Genomic DNA, 18,909 nt, shown 5'->3' with positions numbered 1-18,909 from the left:
TAGATTAGTATTCTCTGGAATGTTGTGACTACAGAAGAACAGGCTTTACCCTAAGGAACTGTATGCTGACATGTTCATAGGTTAAAGCTTATGTCTGTAGTATATTTTCAAATATTTCAGTAAAATCATTTAGTATCATGATTGGTAAAATGATACTAAAACTTGGTGGTGGTTGCTGAGGTGGCTCACAAGGTAAAGATGCTCGCTGTATTTGGGTCTCTCCAGTGTGCATTCTGGACACATAGAATTGTCAAAGTGCTTGTTTCTGTAAACTGCAGATTATTTTGTGGGGGAAAGGTAAGATGTCTGAGGTGTGTGCGCTGTGTTGCTTCATTGACTTCATGTAACTCTGGTATTTATAACACTTTCATCAAGTAAATAGAAGAAAACAAGAATAACTTAACTGTAAGAGAGTATTACCTATTGAACTATTTTAGAGAAGACCAATATAAGAAAAACAAAACAAAACTCTACAGTACTAGAATACTGTAGGTTGTTCCAAGTAGGAAAGAATGAAAACATAAATAATACATCTATGTATGTAAACTAATGAAAGCTTCATTCCTATAATGACAATTTTAAATGTATTTTCTATGGCCAAAATATACTTTTCTCTGCCATTTATCCACCTATTTCCCCCAGAGTATTTTTCCCCATCTACTGTTTTAAAATAGTGCCTTTGAAAATTGAGAAATAAATTATGCACAAAACAAAACCACTACCCCAAAAACTTGATAGGAATCTAATGCTTAAAAAAGTTTGTTGTAGTCTATTAGAGTAAAAGATACTAGATATTTTATGTGTCATAAATATCTCAAATTCTTTAAAATTTTTATTTTAAACTAAAAATATTCTTAAAACATTATTTTTTTAGTTTTAAATTATAGAACAAAATACTTGATGTATCATGAACAAAATAACATTTAGTTGACTGTATATGGTTGATTTTTTTTTTTTCTGGGATACATATCTCAGTAACTTTATTATGGTTGCACACATTGTTCAGGCAAGGTTCTCAATTCTGTTTAAAATAATACAGCCTTTGTTTATTTTTAACACAGGAGATAATGCATTTTAGTTTTTCTAATTAAAATTATTTTAAAAGAGATTAAATAAGCCTCATGTTCCATTTGCAAAGACCGTAAAAAGTGTTTGCTTCTCTGGAAGCGGACTTATAGGTGGTTGTGAGCCATCTGAGGTAGGTGCTGGGGACCGACCTGAGGTCATCTGCAAGAAGGGTAAAAGTAGTAAGTTCATGCTTTTAATTGATGAGCCATTTCTTCAGCCCTGGTCTTACTCTAAACCTGGTGACAGAAGAAATGGTTATGCCATGCTTTTCAACAGTTAGGTCGCCTTTGAGGCCTCATTGGGAATTATCCTTCAGTCAGAGCTTCCCTGGGGACATCTTTCTCTGCTCTTTTACTGCCCAAACTCTTGAAATTTGTAGCCATGGTATTGTATGTGAATTCCAGTAGAGTGTACCTTAGGAGTTCTCTTCTTCAGGTACCTCACTGTCATTTCACCTGTAGTCATGAAGAGTAGTCTCATAAGATTTCCCACTGTGCTCAAAGCAAGCTTTGGCTACACCCTTGAGTAGTAGATGAGTTATTAAGTCTCTAGATGCACAACACATTCTTCATTCATGGTGTGCCTTTATTAAAAAGTGATTTATTATATCCCCTAATCTGGGCTGATAGCATGCAGTCACCGACCACATTCTCAGTCACTCTTTCTACTTCTTCCTGTGGGTCACTGCTTGAATTTGGGACCCATATGTCTGTGGCTAGGAAAGTGGTATATATTCCTTTATGCTTGTGGCTAGGAAAGTGGTATATATTCCTTTATGCTTGTGGCTAGGAAAGTGGTATATATTCCTTTATGCTTGTTTTTAGAAACAAATAGTCAATTTTTGAATGCTGACCATTTTCTTACAGAGCTACTTTTAGTGAATTTGCTGCCAAACATGCTAAAGATTCAAGATTCAAAGCAATTGAAAAGATGAAAGATAGGGAAGCATTGTTTAATGAATTTGTGGCAGCTGCAAGGAAGAAAGAAAAAGAAGATTCAAAGACACGAGGCGAGAAGGTGAGGTGGCTTAGTGCTAGTTCTGACTGATCCAGTGCAGTGTATCCTAGCCTTGTTTGTAGGAGTGAGCAGTTGGATGTGTGTTTTCCTTTAACTTGTACAATTGTTGATGAACATTTATTATCACTTATAATCACTTTCTTTTTATAATGATTATTTTAGGAAGGTAAGTAAACTATAATTGCTCTAAATTCTGATAAATATGGTGCTTTGTAAACCTGGAACTTGGTTTTATAACTGCATGCTCTGAGATAACTAAGGTGTGTTAAGATTTCAGAAGTCTTTTTAGATGTTAACATTTGAATTTCAAAGAACTTCTTAATCTTTGTATTGTCTAAAAATATGATTTTAGTAAGTTTCTATTCTTTTAGTAAACGTATCTTATATGAATCATTGCTTATCAGAATTAAAGGTCAGTTATTAAAGATTAATGAATCTGAAATGTCATTTGATAGCAATGTCAGGAACTGAGCGCTCACTGTGGAGGGAGAACAGTAGGGAGATGGCACCAGTGGTGTGTGAGCCATCAAAACAGTCGCTCTCCTGAGTGCTTTGTAATAGGGGAATGTTTCTGGAGCCTAATCATTCCTGACATTCAGAATTGCTGCTTACTGTGGGGAGCTAAAATGTTACGAATTCTATTAAGAAACCTTGTTAGGGAAGTAATCCTAAGTCTCATTGTTAAGAAGCCTCTTTCAATTAAGATAATGAGATTATTAGATGAAACAGCTTTTGACAGTAAAAGCAGAACTCTGATTATCTGATAGCTTCAAAGTAAATTTTTATAGAATTATTTTAAGATGACTTAAAATGATTATGCTTCTTAAACATACAGAAAAATCATGTAAACAAAAAAGTCACATTTCATATGTTCATTTAAAAATCACATAAATAGCTGCTTTTAACTTAAACTTTTTTAATATATAATTTAGTGTTCGTTTTATGTGCATTGGTGTTTTGCCTGCATGTAAGTCTATGTGAGAGTGTCAGAAGCCCTGGAACTAATGTGAGCTGGCATGTGAGTACTGGGAACTGATTGCTGGTCCTTTGGAAGAGAAACCAGTGCTCTTAACTGCTAAACCATCTTTCCCTCTCATATTTGATTAAAGAAAACCATGTAAATGATCATTTGATAGTGTATCATTACACTTACACAAAATGGATTATGCATGTGGCATAACTTTCTAACCGTGTTTGAGTGAACTTACGGATTTTATTTATTTATTTTTCTGAATATTTATTTATTCCCCCCTCCCCCACAGGGTTTCTCTGTATAACCCTGGCTGTCCTGGAACTCAATCTGTAGACCAGGCTGGCCTCGAACTCAGAAATCCACCTGCCTCTGCCTCCCAGAGTGCTGGTATTACAGGCGTGCGCCACCACAGTCTGGCTTATGGATTTTATTTTTATAATAAGTGGTTAGTCTGTGCACTTTTCTAATTTAGTTTCAAGAGCTGCTCATCACTGGTGCACATTGGTGCTAGGGAATTTCCTCCTTGTGCTATTGCTTTAGCGTCCTGCAGTTCTAGAACTTACTAGTCTTACTTTTCTCACTAATGTCTTTATCCTCTGGCTTATAAAAGACAGGAGATTGAGCTAATTTAAAGAATATAAAATTGATTATTAGACAAGAATTTATCAGGGTTAAGTATAATAGATCTCTTGTTCACATTTTGTGAAGTATGTGGTTAATAAGAATGTTATCATTCTCTATGTATTGTTTCTGCTAATCTTAGACTTAAAAAAAAATTAAACGATAATTGTGACCTTGTTACTGGTGAGACTGGCAGCAGTAGGAGGTCATGGACTGTGTAAATAGTAAGGTTCGCTTCTGGGCAGCTTTCCAGTTTGTGAGAAACCATCTCCCTAGAGCTGGTTTGCTTTTACTCGGCTTATATGCATTTTGTTTGCAAAAGGCAATATTGAAACTTTAGTTTACTGCCATTTACTCTTCTGGGAACACTTCATTCTTCATACCACATGTTTGACGCTGTGGGCAATGGAATTAACCCTGTTAGAAAATTGGCATGTTTTTTTTTCCTTTTTAAATTTTATGCCAAGCAGTGTAATTGTTTTTGCTGTGGTGAGGATAGAAAACAGAAGGGCTGTGAATTAAGCTCACAGTAAGTTTCATTTCTTTGCCACTTATTCACTTACCATTCACATAGTACACATACTACTTCTCGTGCTTAGCAGCTCTAGCACATGTGTCATGATGGGAGAGGGTATCTCAAGTGCCTGTTTATCATACACAGGAAAGACTGCAGTTCACATGTTTAGAGACTTTCATGTTAATATAAATTGTCATGGCCTAGAACAAGTCTTTTTGACACAGAGTACATATGTTAGTGTAAATTTTGCCTACCAGTTATCAGACACACCTAGGATTGGTATTTATTAGGTACAAAGTTGGCAAGGTAAATAGAATAATTATCCTATTACATCAAATAATTTAATATTCGAAAAACTAGGTTTCTGAGCATTTTTTATTAATCCAAATTAAGTAAAGGTTCAAGTTTAATAATAGAAAAATCTGTAGCTGATTAACTTCTCTGATTTTTAAAAATGTTCCTGAAATTCTTTGTCTCAGCACTTCACAAATGATTTTCAAAAAGAACTTAATCTCCCTGATTGTCTGAGAGGGCAAAGTTCAGTTCTGAGAGAAAGTGATAATGGAAACAGGCAGGGAGCACAAGTCTTGGGCCACACATCTTAAATTCTACTTTTTCTTTTTTTCTTTTTTCTTTCTTTTTTTTTGTTTTTTTGAGACAGGGTTTCTCTGTGTATCCCTGGCTGTCCTAGAACTCACTCTGTAGACCAGGCTGGCCTTGAACTCAGAAATCCATCTGCCTCTGCCTCCCAAGTGCTGGGATTAAAGGCGTGCGCCACCACTGTCCGGCTTAAATTGTACTTTTATTTCTAACTCCTCATTCCTTGGTCAGGCAGCAAGGAAAAGTATTTAATCCCGGTGGTAAAGGGGTGCTTGGCCAACATGTTTTGTTGAACTGACTTTGGGCGTCTTCTGGTGTAGCAGTAACAGTGATTCAGATGATGAACAGAAAGCTCAGTGCAGAGTCCCGGAACAAGGGCTCCTCCATCTCCTCTCTGTTGAGCAGACTGCTCCTGGCCTCTAGGTCTCCTTTAGTATTACTCAGGACTTGACAGATGTGTTCCCAGAATTTATAGCAGAATAAATGGAGGCATGTATACTTCACTAGTTAAAAATCACAGACACTGAAATGCTTTTTTACACTAATGGCTATAATTACAGAATTATTAGTTTTCTTATGAAGGTAGGTATAAATATTGTTTTTAAAAGCACATGTAAGTTGGTTTTTGTTTTGTTTGGGGGGGGGTGGTTTCTGAAATAGGGTTTCTCTGTGTAGCTCTGTCTGGCCTGGAACTTACTCTGAACTAGGCTACCCTGGAACTCACAAAAGATCTTCATGCCTCTGCCTCCTGAGTGCTGGGGCTAAAAGTGTGAGTGATCACTGCACTGTGCTAAAACAAGTTTTTTATCCTTTTATTTTAGACATTTGACATCAAGTCATAAAGACTTGCTATATGTGTTCAATGATTTCTGAAATTTTCTCTTAATTTTTATGAACAAAAATTATTCATCTAGTTTTTATAAAATAAGCCATTGATACATCTTCATATTAGAGTATTTTATTGTTATCTCCTAAGCCTGGCTCTTGCTGACACTGTGTGTAGCTTAGTTTGAATGAACCCAGTGGCTATCATCAGCCTAAATGCTTATGATAGTAGTATTGTCTGTTATAGGGTAGTAGGTTATTGCTGTAGGGTAGTAGGTTATTGGATTGGTTTTCTTCTCTCTTTTTGGGAGGGGCGTGGGGGGGTTGAGAGAGGGTTTCTCTGTATAGCCCTGGCTGTCCTAGAACTCACTCTAGACCAGGCTGGCCTTGAACACAGAAATCCCGCTTGCCTCTGCCTTCCAAATGCTGGGATTAAAAGCGTGCACCACCACTGCCTGGTTGGTTATTGGATTGTTAATTACTTAAAACATGGAGAATTTCTCATAGTGCATCATCCTGTTCTCACTTGTTTTAGATTAAATCAGATTTCTTTGAACTATTATCTAATCATCACTTGGATAGTCAATCTCGATGGAGCAAAGTGAAAGACAAAGTAGAAAGCGACCCACGATACAAAGCGGTGGACAGCTCATCCATGAGAGAAGACCTGTTCAAACAGTACATAGAAAAGATAGCCAAGGTAATGGTTACGCTTACTGCTGTTACACCCTATGTTACCGTGCTTAATATTGTTGAAGAGTGTATGGTGCTTTGATGCTGGGGCTGGAATTTTCTCACAGTTGATTAAGAAGATGAAATTATGAGTCTCATAGTTGATTGGGAAGGCATATTTTGAATCGTTCTGGGGAAAATTATACTTGAATGCTTTTGACAAGATATTTTATGGAATAAAAATTTATTGTTTTCTTTTGGTCTTCAAGCCAGGGTTTTCTCTGTGTAGCCCTGGCTATTCTGGAACTCACTCTGTCAGTCAGGCTGGCCTTGAGCTCGGTTTTCTCTACCTCCAAGTGCTGGATTTAAAGGTGTATGCCACTTGGGGAGAAACCTTAATAAAGTTGGTAAAGAGGATAATGTAATTTTATTTTCACAGAATTTAGACTCAGAAAAAGAAAAAGAACTGGAAAGGCAAGCCCGCATTGAGGCAAGCCTTCGAGAACGTGAAAGAGAGGTTCAAAAGGCACGTTCTGAGCAGACTAAAGAAATTGATCGAGAGAGGGAGCAGCACAAGCGGGAGGAGGCTATCCAGAATTTCAAGGCTCTGCTGTCTGACATGGTACGGTCTTCCTCTGAAGCTGGGGCTGCGGGAGTCCTGTAAATTAATTATCACATAACGTGTTATTTCTAAAGCATTTAAAACTTGAATTCTTGATATTGGTGGATTCTCACCCACAGGTTGAAAACAGCTGCTTTGGGGTCATCATTGTTATGATCAGTTGTTACACTGTAGGTGGCGTGAGACACAGGACTGGAGGGTACTCAAGAGATGACTCTTGAGGTTTTCTTATGTTTTTTCACTTCTTTCTGCTGCTTTGGGGGTTGGCAGGCTCTGCATCCTGGACATTTTCAGTAATTTGAAATCTCTTTCCTGACATTCCCCCTAAGTCTTTTGTTTTAATTATAGTTGCAGTGGTTTTTGGGAATAGCAAGCCTCATTTTGTCTCTCCTGTTTACTTGAACGAGGTGAAGGTTTTCCATATACCCAGCAGTTGTGTGCTAGCCAAATTCAACTCTTTTGCTGCTTTTATTTTATTAAAAGTCACTTCCTTTGTTCGTTTGCTCTGAGATGTGGTTTTCCTTTGACTGTGCTGGCCTCGGGTGCTGATTCTCTTGCCTTGAGTGCACCATCATATCTAGTTCAGCGCCTGGGAGAAAGGAAAGACCATTCAGCCCATGTGTGCAGTTTCTCTGCCACCCTTGCTGTCTTCTGTCCTTGGTGTCCAGTTTTGTTGAACATGGAGCACTCCTGTGTGTGGCAACTCCCCTCCCACTGCAGCCACACCTGGGTGTTCAGTCTGCAGCGCTGTAGCACTTACTACATTGCCCTGTGGAAACTGCTAGTATGCTCTCTGAAAGAAATACTTGTAGCTCAAACGACAAACACATATTTACATGTTGGCTAAATGTTAAAGAAATTCTGTATGCTGTCTTCTCTCTGTCCTTTCATTCTCTCCCATTTCCTGTCATTGTCTGTAGTGTGCCAACTTGTAATACTTTTAGTTGCCATCAGTGGTGTTAGTGAGCCACCCAGATCTGCTCTACTTTTCAAAGTTAGTATTATTTTGAAATCAGAGAATGTGATGTTTCTGTCTTTGTTCTTTGTGCTCTAGATTGCTTTGGCTCTTAGGATCTTGTGGCTCCATAGGAATTTAAGAACTTTCTCTAATCAGTGTGCACAGAATATCATCATTCACATTGTTGGTACTTTATTCAGTTTTTATCAGTGTTTAATAGTTTTTAGCATACAAGTAATTAACTCCTTGCTTAAATGTACTCTTACTATCTTTTGATGTGGGGGTGTTGATACTATTACTGACTAGCAAGATTGTTTTTATACTTTACATTTTGACTGCTTGTGAAATCTTACTAATGTTTGTATGGTGATTTTTATACCCTTTTTAACTTTACTAATTGTTTCTAATAGTGTTTAGGTGGAGTCCAGGGTTTTTTTATATATAAGATCAAACCATCAGCAACTAGAGACATTTTAAACTTCCCGTCCCCTGTTTAGATGAGAAAGAGGACTGAGGGTGGATATCATAATACCTCATGTCATAGAAGAAAATGTTCAACTTCTCACTTTTGGAACTAACTCATCATGGCTGGTCTTTACTGCACTGAATTACGTTCCCAGTCTTTTGCATTTATAAAAATTACTTTCTTTGATTCACCCATTTATTTGTGTAAGGATGCGTGTTTGCCCTTGGGCTTTGCAGTATGTGTAGGCCTCAGAGGACAACTTTAAGGAGTCCGTTCTCTCCTTTTACCATGTGGGATCCTGCGTCTGTAATCAGGTCATTGAGCCTGGCTGGAAGTGCCTTTTACTTATTGAATGATCTTGCAAAACAAGGTTTGTTGTGCTGTGTTTGGGGGAGGAGATACTTAGTGCTGGAAGAAGACAAACTTGACATTACTTTTAAACGACACAGTATTTAGAGATATAAAATACAGTTTAAACCTCTTATGGGTTGTGACTGATGGAAGATAATCAATCTGCTGCTCATCTTTGTCAGCTTCCCCAAGCCTCAGTAGTTATTTCATCAAGTAACTGATCAAGTAAGTGAGTTAAGATTTCTGTTCTAAAGTAGATTGTAGGAAACTTCTGAACTAAAATGGCATTACCACAGCCTTTCACTTAAGATACTGGAAATGAACATTGCTTAGTTGTTGGTTAACTTGATGGTGAGCTTGTGTCCTGAAGAAACTCACTTACTGAAAACTATACTTAAAGTGGTCTTGTCTTTTAACATAGGATTTATTTATGATGGAGTCTAGTCGAAGGGTTCTTTTTTTTTTTTTCAGGACATATTTTTTAGTTTCTAAATGTTACTATGTTCTGACTACAGTGTTTAGCTTCTTATTGTGGGATATGCAAAATCCACTTGGTTCCTTTTTTTTTTTTTTTAGGTACGTTCTTCAGATGTGTCCTGGTCTGATACTAGGAGGACCCTCAGGAAAGACCACCGCTGGGAATCTGGGTCCTTATTGGAAAGAGAGGAGAAAGAGAAACTTTTTAATGAACATATTGAAGCACTTACCAAAAAGAAAAGGGAGCACTTTAGGCAACTTCTGGATGAAACTTCTGCGGTGAGAGTCTCTTGTTGTCCCTGTCTTTCATCCTCTTAGAATCTTCATTTATAGTTTGGTGTAAAATGCTGACGTGATTTTTAGTGTCTTGTTGAGACCTGTTATTTGAATTCTTAGGTTTTATGACATTGTCTTCTGATTTTTTTCCCCGCACTGTTTAACCCTGTCATGGTGTTCTCCCTAGTCAGGACTTAGTGCTTTTTGCAGCTGCTTCTCTGGTGAGTGCCCTCGGTTGTGCGTTCCCGTGGGCTCTCTCTCCTCCGTCCCCCGTTGTGGGGTGCTGCCCGTGGGCTCTCCTCTGTCCCCCCGTTTGTGCCCCCCGTTCACAGGGTGCTGCTGTAGCCCCTTATCTGGCACTCTACGCTTTGTTATCCAGCTTTTGTTCCTCTTCATTTTGTTCCTCTTTTTGGTGATGGTTTCTTCAGAAGTTATGATGTTTGCCCATGTAAATACAGGGTTTGCAGGTGATTGTCTTAGGCCACCTTGAAAGTATGGCCATGAAAATAACTTGTGGCAAGCCAGCAAAAAGAAATTGCATTAAAGCTGCTCCCTGCCCCTAACTAGTCCAGTTACGCTTGGGCATTACAAGAGATTGCAGGTCAGTGTGTAATACTATGTACCATATGTGCTGCAGTTTGACTCCCTGCATAAAAGGGAATTGTATTTATGATTTTTCTTCACTTGTTTTTTCAAAGATTACCTTAACATCCACATGGAAAGAAGTGAAAAAAATAATTAAGGAAGATCCTCGGTGCATTAAGTTCTCCTCCAGTGACAGGGTAAGAGTATTTGTCCTATTTCCTATGTAGCTTAGGCAGACATGAAACTGTGTAGTCTTGGCTGTCCTAACAAACCTCCTGCCTTAGCCTACAGAGGGCTAAGTACATACATATGTGTACTACTGTGCTTTAGAGTTTATGAATATTCATAGAATATCATCACCAGTAGCTTGACCAACCAAGAAACTGGTCATTTTAAATGAATTACATTAAAGTATATGAAATGTAAACCAGGATTTTAAGTACATTTTATTTGTTTGCTTTGTTTTTCAAGATAGGGTTTCTCTGTAAATGCTCTGGCTTTCCTAGAACTTGATTTGTACAGATATCTACCTACCTCTGCTTTTCTAGTGATTAAAGGCATGCATCACCATGTCTGTCTTTTAAGAATGTATTTTTAAAAATTGTGCTCCTTGTAGTAATAAGGAAGTAGTGATCTAAAGCTTAGAATTTTAAGGGTTGGGTTTGTGTCTAAGGAATTTACCAGTTAAATGAAATTATAGTCAGTTTCAACTAGCCATTGGTCCTAAGCTATCAAAGCACCTTCCTATTAAGCCATGCTGGCAAAACAGTAAGAGGTCCTAAGTTCTCTGAGGAGACTTTAGAGTAGCAGACTCTTAACGCATGAGATATTAAAAGCAGAGTCCAGTTCTTACCCTCTGACTTCTTTGTAGGAAACAAATTTATTTAATATCTGATATGGAGAATAATACCAAAAAATAGCTTACTATAATCTGTTCTATCCCTTTGGATTTTACTTGTTATTTTGTCTCTGATGGACATATACATTGAAAAGCCCATAAAACTACCTTTCTCAGACCTCATTTAGCTCCACTTAGTTGAGTTTTTAATGTGTGGACTACAAAATCTGTATGACTGGGGAAGAGTGATAGACTGATAGCTGAGGCCCACATCAGCTTCTGAGTCACCCGACTGCATCTAGGGAACTGAGAGCAAGTTCTGTCTGTCTAGGTAATACCTCACAGTCATTGCCATCTCCTTACCAGAAGGCTAAATCCACAGTAGGTACGCTCTTGCTTTGTATGGCCATACTTCATGTCTCACTGCTGTCTTTATGTTTGCCGTGGTGGAGCCTGAAGGAGATGACCCTGTGGCCCACTGAGCGTGGAGTGCACAGAGCAGGCTTTCATGTTCAGCTAGAACAGTTCACATTCATTCTTCCTCTTTCCTTAAAGATGTCCTTTGCTTGTTATACATTACAGTAAGTTTTACAGAAAGGACATATCCTTGCTTTGTCTTTTTCTGTTTTGAATTTTATTACAGGACTCACGGTTTGCAGCGTTAATAAAGAAGTTGTTTTAGAGGTTGTGGGCTTCCCTTTTAATCTTATTTTTTTCCCATCCCTGCAGAAAAAACAAAGGGAGTTTGAAGAATACATCAGAGACAAATACATCACTGCCAAAGCTGACTTCAGGACACTGCTGAAAGAGACCAAATTCATTACATACAGGTAGGTGCAGTCCGGTGTCCCACCTGCAGCTGTTGTCTCCTAGCCTGTACTCTAATGGCCAGAGCATACTTTTCACTCACACACATGTTGACAGTGTTAATTTTAGGAGTCAGAAGATTCCAGCTTTCCTCAAGGGCAGATACAGGCCATTCCACAGTACTTTATTTTATTTTTATATTTTTAAAGAAAGGGCCCAGATGTCAATTCTCATTTTGTGTTATGTACATCCAGTTCTTAAAATACACTTTTATTTTTACTTCACTGCTTTTTTTTTCTTTTTTGAGGACCCTCAACTCAATTGTAATTCACAAAGAGACTTTAATTCTTTACTATGACTTATCTTTGCCTCCTCTGAAGACCATGAATGCCTAAATTCATCTTCTTAAGGCAGAAAAATAATTTTCCTCCATCAGGAAAGGAGTTGCTGGATACACTTATTTTTTAAAAAGATTAAAAAATCAGAGCCCTTAAATGAAGGTTTTGGTGTAGCACACCCAGTAGTCCATCACCACTAGTAACCCTTCATCAGGAAACCAGTTTGGCATGGCCTACAGTCTGGTGCAGGAGATCAGTTAGGCTTCATGCACCAGCATTTCCTCCTTTAAAAGACAACTTTGAGGAAGGAAGGAAGGGTGTGCACGGGAGGATAGATAGTGCTGAGGGTGTGCTTCGTAGGTGTTTTGTCATTTGGATTTTTTTGGTCAGGATCCTTAATGTTTTGCATCAGCTTGGGCTTTTAAATTAGATGTGAAGTAAGACTTCTTTCTACATTTTTATAGTTAATTTAGTGAAAGATGTGAAAGTGAAAGCTTGTGAAAGATGCTGGGATTGGCAGCCCCGCAGACTGAAGTCCTCTGTTCATCCACAGAACAGGTACAGCACGGGCAAGATTTACCTACCCACCCTCAGCCCTGATCTGGAGGGACTGGACCGCCAGTAGGGGTGGGAGGGTAATTCAGTTCTGAGGCCCTTTCACTCCCTGGAGTCTTTGCTGAGGCGACTTACAAAGGTGACTGCTGCAGTGAAATTTTTCTTTAAAAAAGTGGAAACACAATTAGGAACTAGATGGACATTTCCAGCTCATTTCTGAAAGACCAGCGAACAGCAGTCAGTAATTCTTGTGCTTTTTTTCTTATTTCAGATCCAAAAAGCTAATCCAAGAATCTGATCAGCACCTGAAAGATGTAGAAAAAATTTTGCAAAATGACAAACGGTATCTAGTACTGGACTGTGTACCAGAGGAGAGGAGGAAACTAATCGTGGCGTATGTCGATGACCTGGATCGCCGAGGTCCACCTCCACCTCCCACAGCATCAGAGCCCACTAGACGATCAACAAAATAATTCTAAATAACCTTCCATGGGCTCGCTGTTAATTGAAAATGCTTGCATGAGCCAAATTTTCAGGTTTTTACATATATGTACATTAGTCAACCTATTGCAAAACCACCTGATGAACAGAAGGAGGATTGTGGGCAGTCTCTGAGCAGAACACTTTGAAAATATTTAATGCTTTTCTTTGTGTGGCATGACTGACATACATACTCAAATGTAGACTGTCTCTAGTAAATTTAAAATCTTGAAGCTACAAATCATCCTTAAGGTGTGGAAGCCAGGTACTTGGTGATGTTTTTACTAGCAGTGTTACTCAGCAAGACAGGAGAATTTGTGGTAGGAGCTTGGAAATACCACAGACTCCAGGAAAACTGAAGTTGGAGTTTGTTTTTGATTTTGTTTTTTAAGCGGGTAAAAGAGAAAACACTGAATTAAATTCTTCCAGAGACTATGAATATTATAACGGACATACTTTTACCCTTGTCTCTAAAGAACAGTTTAGTTGTGTTTGTTCAGTACGTGCTTTGATTCTCCCCATTGGAGTTATAGGCCAAGTCTTGTTTACCCAGGAGAAGATGTATTTAGTAATTTCTTCTCAGGTATGAACCACATTCATAACTAACATATGGCCAGAATGGAACCCTGGCTTAAACATTCTTTATTCTCCACTGAATGATCTCTACCAATATTCTCAATTAGACCACAAAACTCCCTTCTGGGTGTTCCTGTAAACTACTCCTGTTTGAATGTTTGAACTTTTGTTTCTAAAAAGTTTAATTTTAAGATGTTTGAATGTTGAATTTATGTATTTGAACTACAATAAACCAAGCCTTTTATATATGTGGATTGTAAATGATTATTGTTACACAATATATTTTTTAAAAACTCTTAGACCCGTTTTTGTTTTTTTGTTTTTTTGGTTTGTTTCTTTGCTTGCTTGGTTCATTGGCTTTTTGTTTTGCTTTGTTTTTTAAAAAAAAACATGTAATATTTGAGACAACTAAATCTTAGAATGTAGTTTTTAAAGGCTTGACTAGAATACTGTATTTCTAATATAAAAGACAAGGAATTTTTTAGAAAGCCTATTCTCCCTTTCTTTTGTGATCCTGTATGTGTGTGTATGTTTATCTGTGTGTATAGTCAGTCTTTTAATGCTACCTGTTACCTACTAGCAAGAATATTGTAATTCTTGTTTTTTTATTTCTGTCTTTCTAACATATCAACGGTTTGTGCCTTTTGGACATCCTTTCTGCCTGTCATATGTTAGGCGGTGTACTGATGCTCAGTTAAGTTTTTCTGGCTTTACACCCCTCCCCAGTGAGTGGAGTGTGAGTGTGCATAAATCCTATATTGTTCTCACAGGTTGTCTTTAGCAAAGTGCCACCTAAATAAGGCATGTGAGAAGATCCCAGTGTTAGTGATCTTCCCCACGGTCTCCCACCCTTTATGATGACAACAGAGCCTAGAAAGAGGAATACCAACTGACCTGTATTTGTTAAGTATAGCATTCATATCCATACTACTTACTAAGATAAATCTATTAACTGTCAATAGAAATTACATGACATGTGCAAGCCTGGTATTAATGGCCAGGCAGTGTTGGCACGCGCCTTTAATCCTAGCACTTGGGAGGCAGAGGCAGGCGGATTTCTGAGTTCGAGACCAGCTTGGTCTACCAAGTGAATTCCAGGACAGCCAGGGCTACACAGAGAAACCCTGTCTTGAAAAAAAACAAAAACAAAAAAACAAAACAAAACAAAAAAAGGACTGGTATTATGGTATTAATGGAGCAGACTAGGATGAAAGTTGTAAACCTCTGTTATCCTCCCACCCCCACTTAGAAATGTACTTTTATCTAGGAGTCAAATTGGAAGCTTTCTGACCTCCCTAAAGCCTTTTATTATTCTGAGTTCCACATGGTAGTGTCTGCATGCTTTCTGTATCCTGTCATAGTAGAAAAGAATGCAGAAATTTGAGATTTCTTTCCTACTTTAACATCAGTTGTCTGTGTGGGATTGTTCTTAGGAGTGAGTCAACTTTTCCCTTGCAGATTTTTAAGGAGATCAATGAGATCAGGACTCTGATGTTTTTCCTGAACGATTCGTTATAATATGTTGTTCAGTATCTGCAGCTTACCCCGCAGTCTGGGCATTGTCCTCAGGCCACCTCATGAGGCCCTCTTGTTCTGAGCGATGGTTTTGAGATAATTCCAGACACAGCAGCATTAAGTCTCTAATCAGAAGTAAAGCATTGCTTTTATTTCTTTACAAGATGTCATCTACTTGAAGCCTACACTGTACCTGCTGTATGTGAATGTGTGTGTAAAACAAAAGCTTGCCTCCTCGTTTTCAGTCTCAGTGGAACCCCTCATGTAACTGGATTCAACAAAGCAGTTATTTTGTATTCTCGGGCTAAACTATTTATTTGAATGTGAGATCTTTAAATGTGATTTCTAGCAAACCAAGTGAAAAAAGAAGGCAGCTTTAAAAAAAATAGAAAGCCACAATCTTTAATAGTAAAATAATTCTAAGACTGAATATTATAAGTGGCAATCCTTTGTACTGTACAGAATATCCTGCAATCTCTGTTTGTTACAGGCATTTTTCTTAGCTGAGCAGTGGAAATTCCCAGAATACCATTAATGAGGCAGTTAAGAATCATTAGTGTGTATAATGCTTGTTTTGTTCAGAGGGGAGAGAAATGTGTGGTCACATTTTATTGGATGTGCTGCATTCTGCTATCAAATTTTCCACATCTAGGAACTCAAAATGCTTTTATTTATTGCTGTTTGCTGTGCATTGTCCCTGTGATTATTCTGTTCTTCTCTAAACCTTTTGTTAGCTGTCTGCTGGGTTTTCCCTTGGTTGTGTGTGTGCTTTTCCACATTTTATTATGCTTGATTGTGTTACACCAGTAGTATTTTAAAGTTGAGGGTTCAAGTTTGATGAAACAAGAAAAGCCCCCAGCACTCTCCTTTATGCTAGCCTTTAATCAATAGTTCATTCCTGTATCGTTGGCTTCCACTAACAGTCTGTCTGAGAGAACAGAGATTAAGGAGAATACATTTTGGCTTATAGAAAAATACTCTTATTTTGGAATACAAGGGAAGTTTGACAGTTCTCCGCTACAATATAGAATGTCATGTTAGGTTATTAATATTCTCAGGTGGTGAATAAAAAACCCATCCAGGTGGATTCTTAAAGAGTCAAACAGCTTTTATACTGTTAGGTAAGACTTGACTTTACTCAACCTTGGGCCCCATATAGCTATGCTTTGAAGTTAGTGAAGGCTAGAAGAAAGTATTCATTGTTTTGTAAATTTTACTCAGGAAAATAATATGAACTTTTTGTCAAGTAAATTAACATTTATTAAGCAAGTGAAAAGAATTTACAAGTGAAATTTACAGTTGTAAAAAGCCAAAGGAGATGTAGATTTTGAGCTATGCTTAGGTGAAATATAACTTGCTGGTACATTGAGAATAGCAGTTTCAGGAGGAAACAGTATGTGGGCTCAGTCTGATAAACTCCAGCCAGTGCAGTACAGGACTAGATTTAAGGATACACGGGGGAAGGAGGGAAGTCACTGTGAGCTCTGTAGTCACTTTGAAATAGTTTTCTTTATATAACACTTGAGTTGCTTTCTTTACACAGAGATGAATTCTGAAGCATACTTACTACATGCCATTCTACTCACCAGATTCTATAGTTTTGAAAACAAATCTTTGCAATTTCTAATGGCGGTTTACTTCACCGATATTGCTGAGCAGCGGTACAAGTAAATACAGTAGTGACACAATTTGCTATTCTTTGACACTTAAGTCTGTTCGTTGCAGCCCTCTGTCTCTTGGCCTTCATGTTCCCAGGGCACAGGGTCGTTGTCTTGTGCTAAAGGGACAGCATCCCTCTCGTGCCAAAACTGTTCCACGTCGGGGAGGGTGGGAACCACCACCTTACCAGTTTTCTCTTTGCTGGAGTCCGCAGAGCCACATCTGCCTGTGTCTGGAATGCATGTTTGGGTCTCTGGAGATGGAGCTCTACCAGGAAGGGGGTCTGTGTTTCCAGCTGGTACCTCCTGAGCCTCTGAGGTAACCGCAGGCTTTCTGGTTATCATCCATTTCCATAGGCCTTTCAAGCCTGCCTTAAACTCTTCAGACATCACTAGAAAAATGAGAGGGTTTGCTGTGGAGATGGAAAACATGAGGACTTGAGACAGGGCTATGAAACCCTGTGGTGGTGTTGGCCCGCCGGCTTTCAGATGCCACAGCCACAGCCAGGCCACCCATTCCGGGAGCCCCAGGAGAGCAGAGGTGACTGCAGCACTTAGCAGCATCACTGTGAGTTGCTTTGAACGCATCTGGTGTCTCAGATTTTGGGTTTTCGTATATCGTTTCCTACATTGGCCATAAGCTCGCCAGAAATAAAAGCCAGTCAGAAGTAAAGGAAGGCAAAACACCAGCAGAGGGTAGAGCTTACCAAACATTGACATGAATTCTTCTGCCACAGCTGGCACATCCATGAGGCACATTTCCACACCTGCGTGACGTCTGGTGGTACTGAAAAAACATTCCGGCAGGGGAAGTAGGCTGGCTACAACCCAGATGGCCACCGGCACTGACCAGATGGTGCAGCTGCGGATACTCACTTGCTTGGCTGGGTCCCTTGCATACATGAAGCATGCTCTGGCTACCACAGCAAAGGTCAAACTCTTGGCTGCCATGCACGCGTGGAGGAACCAGTCGGAGGACTTGCAGACGAACCAGCCTAGATCCCAGACACCTCTGGCGTATGCTGTAGCTCGGACAGGGGCCGAAAAGAGCAGGAGAGAGATGTCAGCCAGGCTGAGGTTCAGAATCAGGGAGTGGATTGTGGATGGCTTTCTTTTCCAGACACCATGAAGGAGAATGCCAATCACACACAGGTTTCCCAGGAGGCCCACCAGGCACACAGCCATCAAGAGAGACGGAATGATGGTCCTCCAGTCCTTGGAGTCAGATGGCAGGTAGCCTCCTGCAAAGTGTAGGTGAGCAAACGACTCATTCATGTCGCTGGAGTCTGCAAACACAGCTTCCAGCGGGGCCTTTCCCATCCAGCTCCTCCCTGCAGATGTTAGCTTCTTGTTTAGGTTGCTCTCTCTCTCTCTCTCTCTCTCTCTCTCTCTCTCTCTCTGGCTCTTTTGCATAAAAAAAGTCCTCTGTCGTCATCCACACAGAAGACAGCTTTGGACCCTCCCTTTGCTGATTGGCCGACAGGGGAGTTGGCTGCAGAGCTGCTTTGCTGGACCCCCCTGCCCCCATACCTGTAAGTGCACAGAATGACTGGTGGCGGGGGTGTGTTGATGTGACTCATTAGCAAGTGAAATGCTTAGTACCAGCCCTATAAAGTGATAACACATTCCCATAAATGATAAATGAGGAGAAACAAGTCAGCAGGGATGTTCGCCCCGCAGGGAGGGGACGATCATTTTCAGTTATTTCTAAAATCTTGACTGGATTTCTAAGTACAGACCGGTTTGATTCAGTAGACTACTAATTCAAATCCTTTGAATTTTTACATGCATCAGGGTCTCCGCACAGCTTAACGCAGACTGTGTAGACGGTCCAAGAGTGTTCTCCAAGTTCTCATGGGGTGCTGCTACTGGGAGAGCACACTTTTAAGACCCAGTGCTCTCTCTGCAGACAGTAGTATTCCTCTTCCCAACCCTCACTCTCACATCCCACAACTGGCTGACATCAAGGACAGCTGGGTAGAGAAAAGCTGGATAGTGAAGAGTATTTTTAAATCCAAATATGGATGACTCAAGTTTATTATAAATTTTCTCGAGGTACTTTTGGGACTCTGAGCTGGTTTATATACTAAGAAGACTTCAATGAATGGTGGTGA

General features: G+C 39.3%; 2 protein-coding genes across 7 annotated transcripts in view; one reads left to right on the top strand and one right to left on the bottom strand.

Annotated features, from left to right (window-relative positions):
- Tcerg1 (transcription elongation regulator 1) overlaps nt 1-13,870 on the top strand; it is a 60,735-nt gene extending 46,865 nt beyond the window's left edge. For 4 of the 6 annotated variants that reach the window (XM_052201404.1, XM_052201403.1, XM_052201402.1 and 1 more), the window contains 7 exons: nt 1,935-2,085; nt 6,157-6,321; nt 6,733-6,915; nt 9,267-9,446; nt 10,142-10,225; nt 11,596-11,696; nt 12,838-13,870. In XM_052201404.1, coding sequence (XP_052057364.1) covers nt 1,935-2,085; nt 6,157-6,321; nt 6,733-6,915; nt 9,267-9,446; nt 10,142-10,225; nt 11,596-11,696; nt 12,838-13,039 — 1,066 coding nt within the window. In that variant the 3' untranslated portion in view covers nt 13,040-13,870. Of the gene's footprint in view, nt 1-1,934; nt 2,086-6,156; nt 6,322-6,732; nt 6,916-9,266; nt 9,447-9,901; nt 10,045-10,141; nt 10,226-11,595; nt 11,697-12,475; nt 12,570-12,837 lie in introns of those variants that run through there. The other 2 variants (XR_007980684.1, XM_052201405.1) reach the window with 2 other exon arrangements.
- Nucleotides 13,871-16,781: 2,911 nt separating this feature from the next.
- On the bottom strand, nt 16,782-18,115 carry Gpr151 (G protein-coupled receptor 151). The gene has a single exon (XM_052155803.1). The coding sequence runs from the start codon at nt 18,113-18,115 to the stop codon at nt 16,844-16,846; it is 1,272 nt and encodes a 423-aa protein (XP_052011763.1). The 3' UTR covers nt 16,782-16,843.
- Between the last annotated feature and the right edge of the window lie 794 nt (nt 18,116-18,909).

This window comes from Apodemus sylvaticus, chromosome 13 (genome assembly GCF_947179515.1).
Source record: "Apodemus sylvaticus chromosome 13, mApoSyl1.1, whole genome shotgun sequence".
NCBI classification, from domain to species: domain Eukaryota; kingdom Metazoa; phylum Chordata; class Mammalia; order Rodentia; family Muridae; genus Apodemus; species Apodemus sylvaticus.
This window is presented reverse-complemented; position numbering and strand designations above follow the sequence as displayed.

Excerpts from the sequence above, each read along its gene's own strand:
- Gpr151 (XM_052155803.1), bottom strand. The coding sequence starts at position 18,115 with ATGGGAAAGGCCCCGCTGGAAGCTGTGTTTGCAGACTCCAGCGACATG.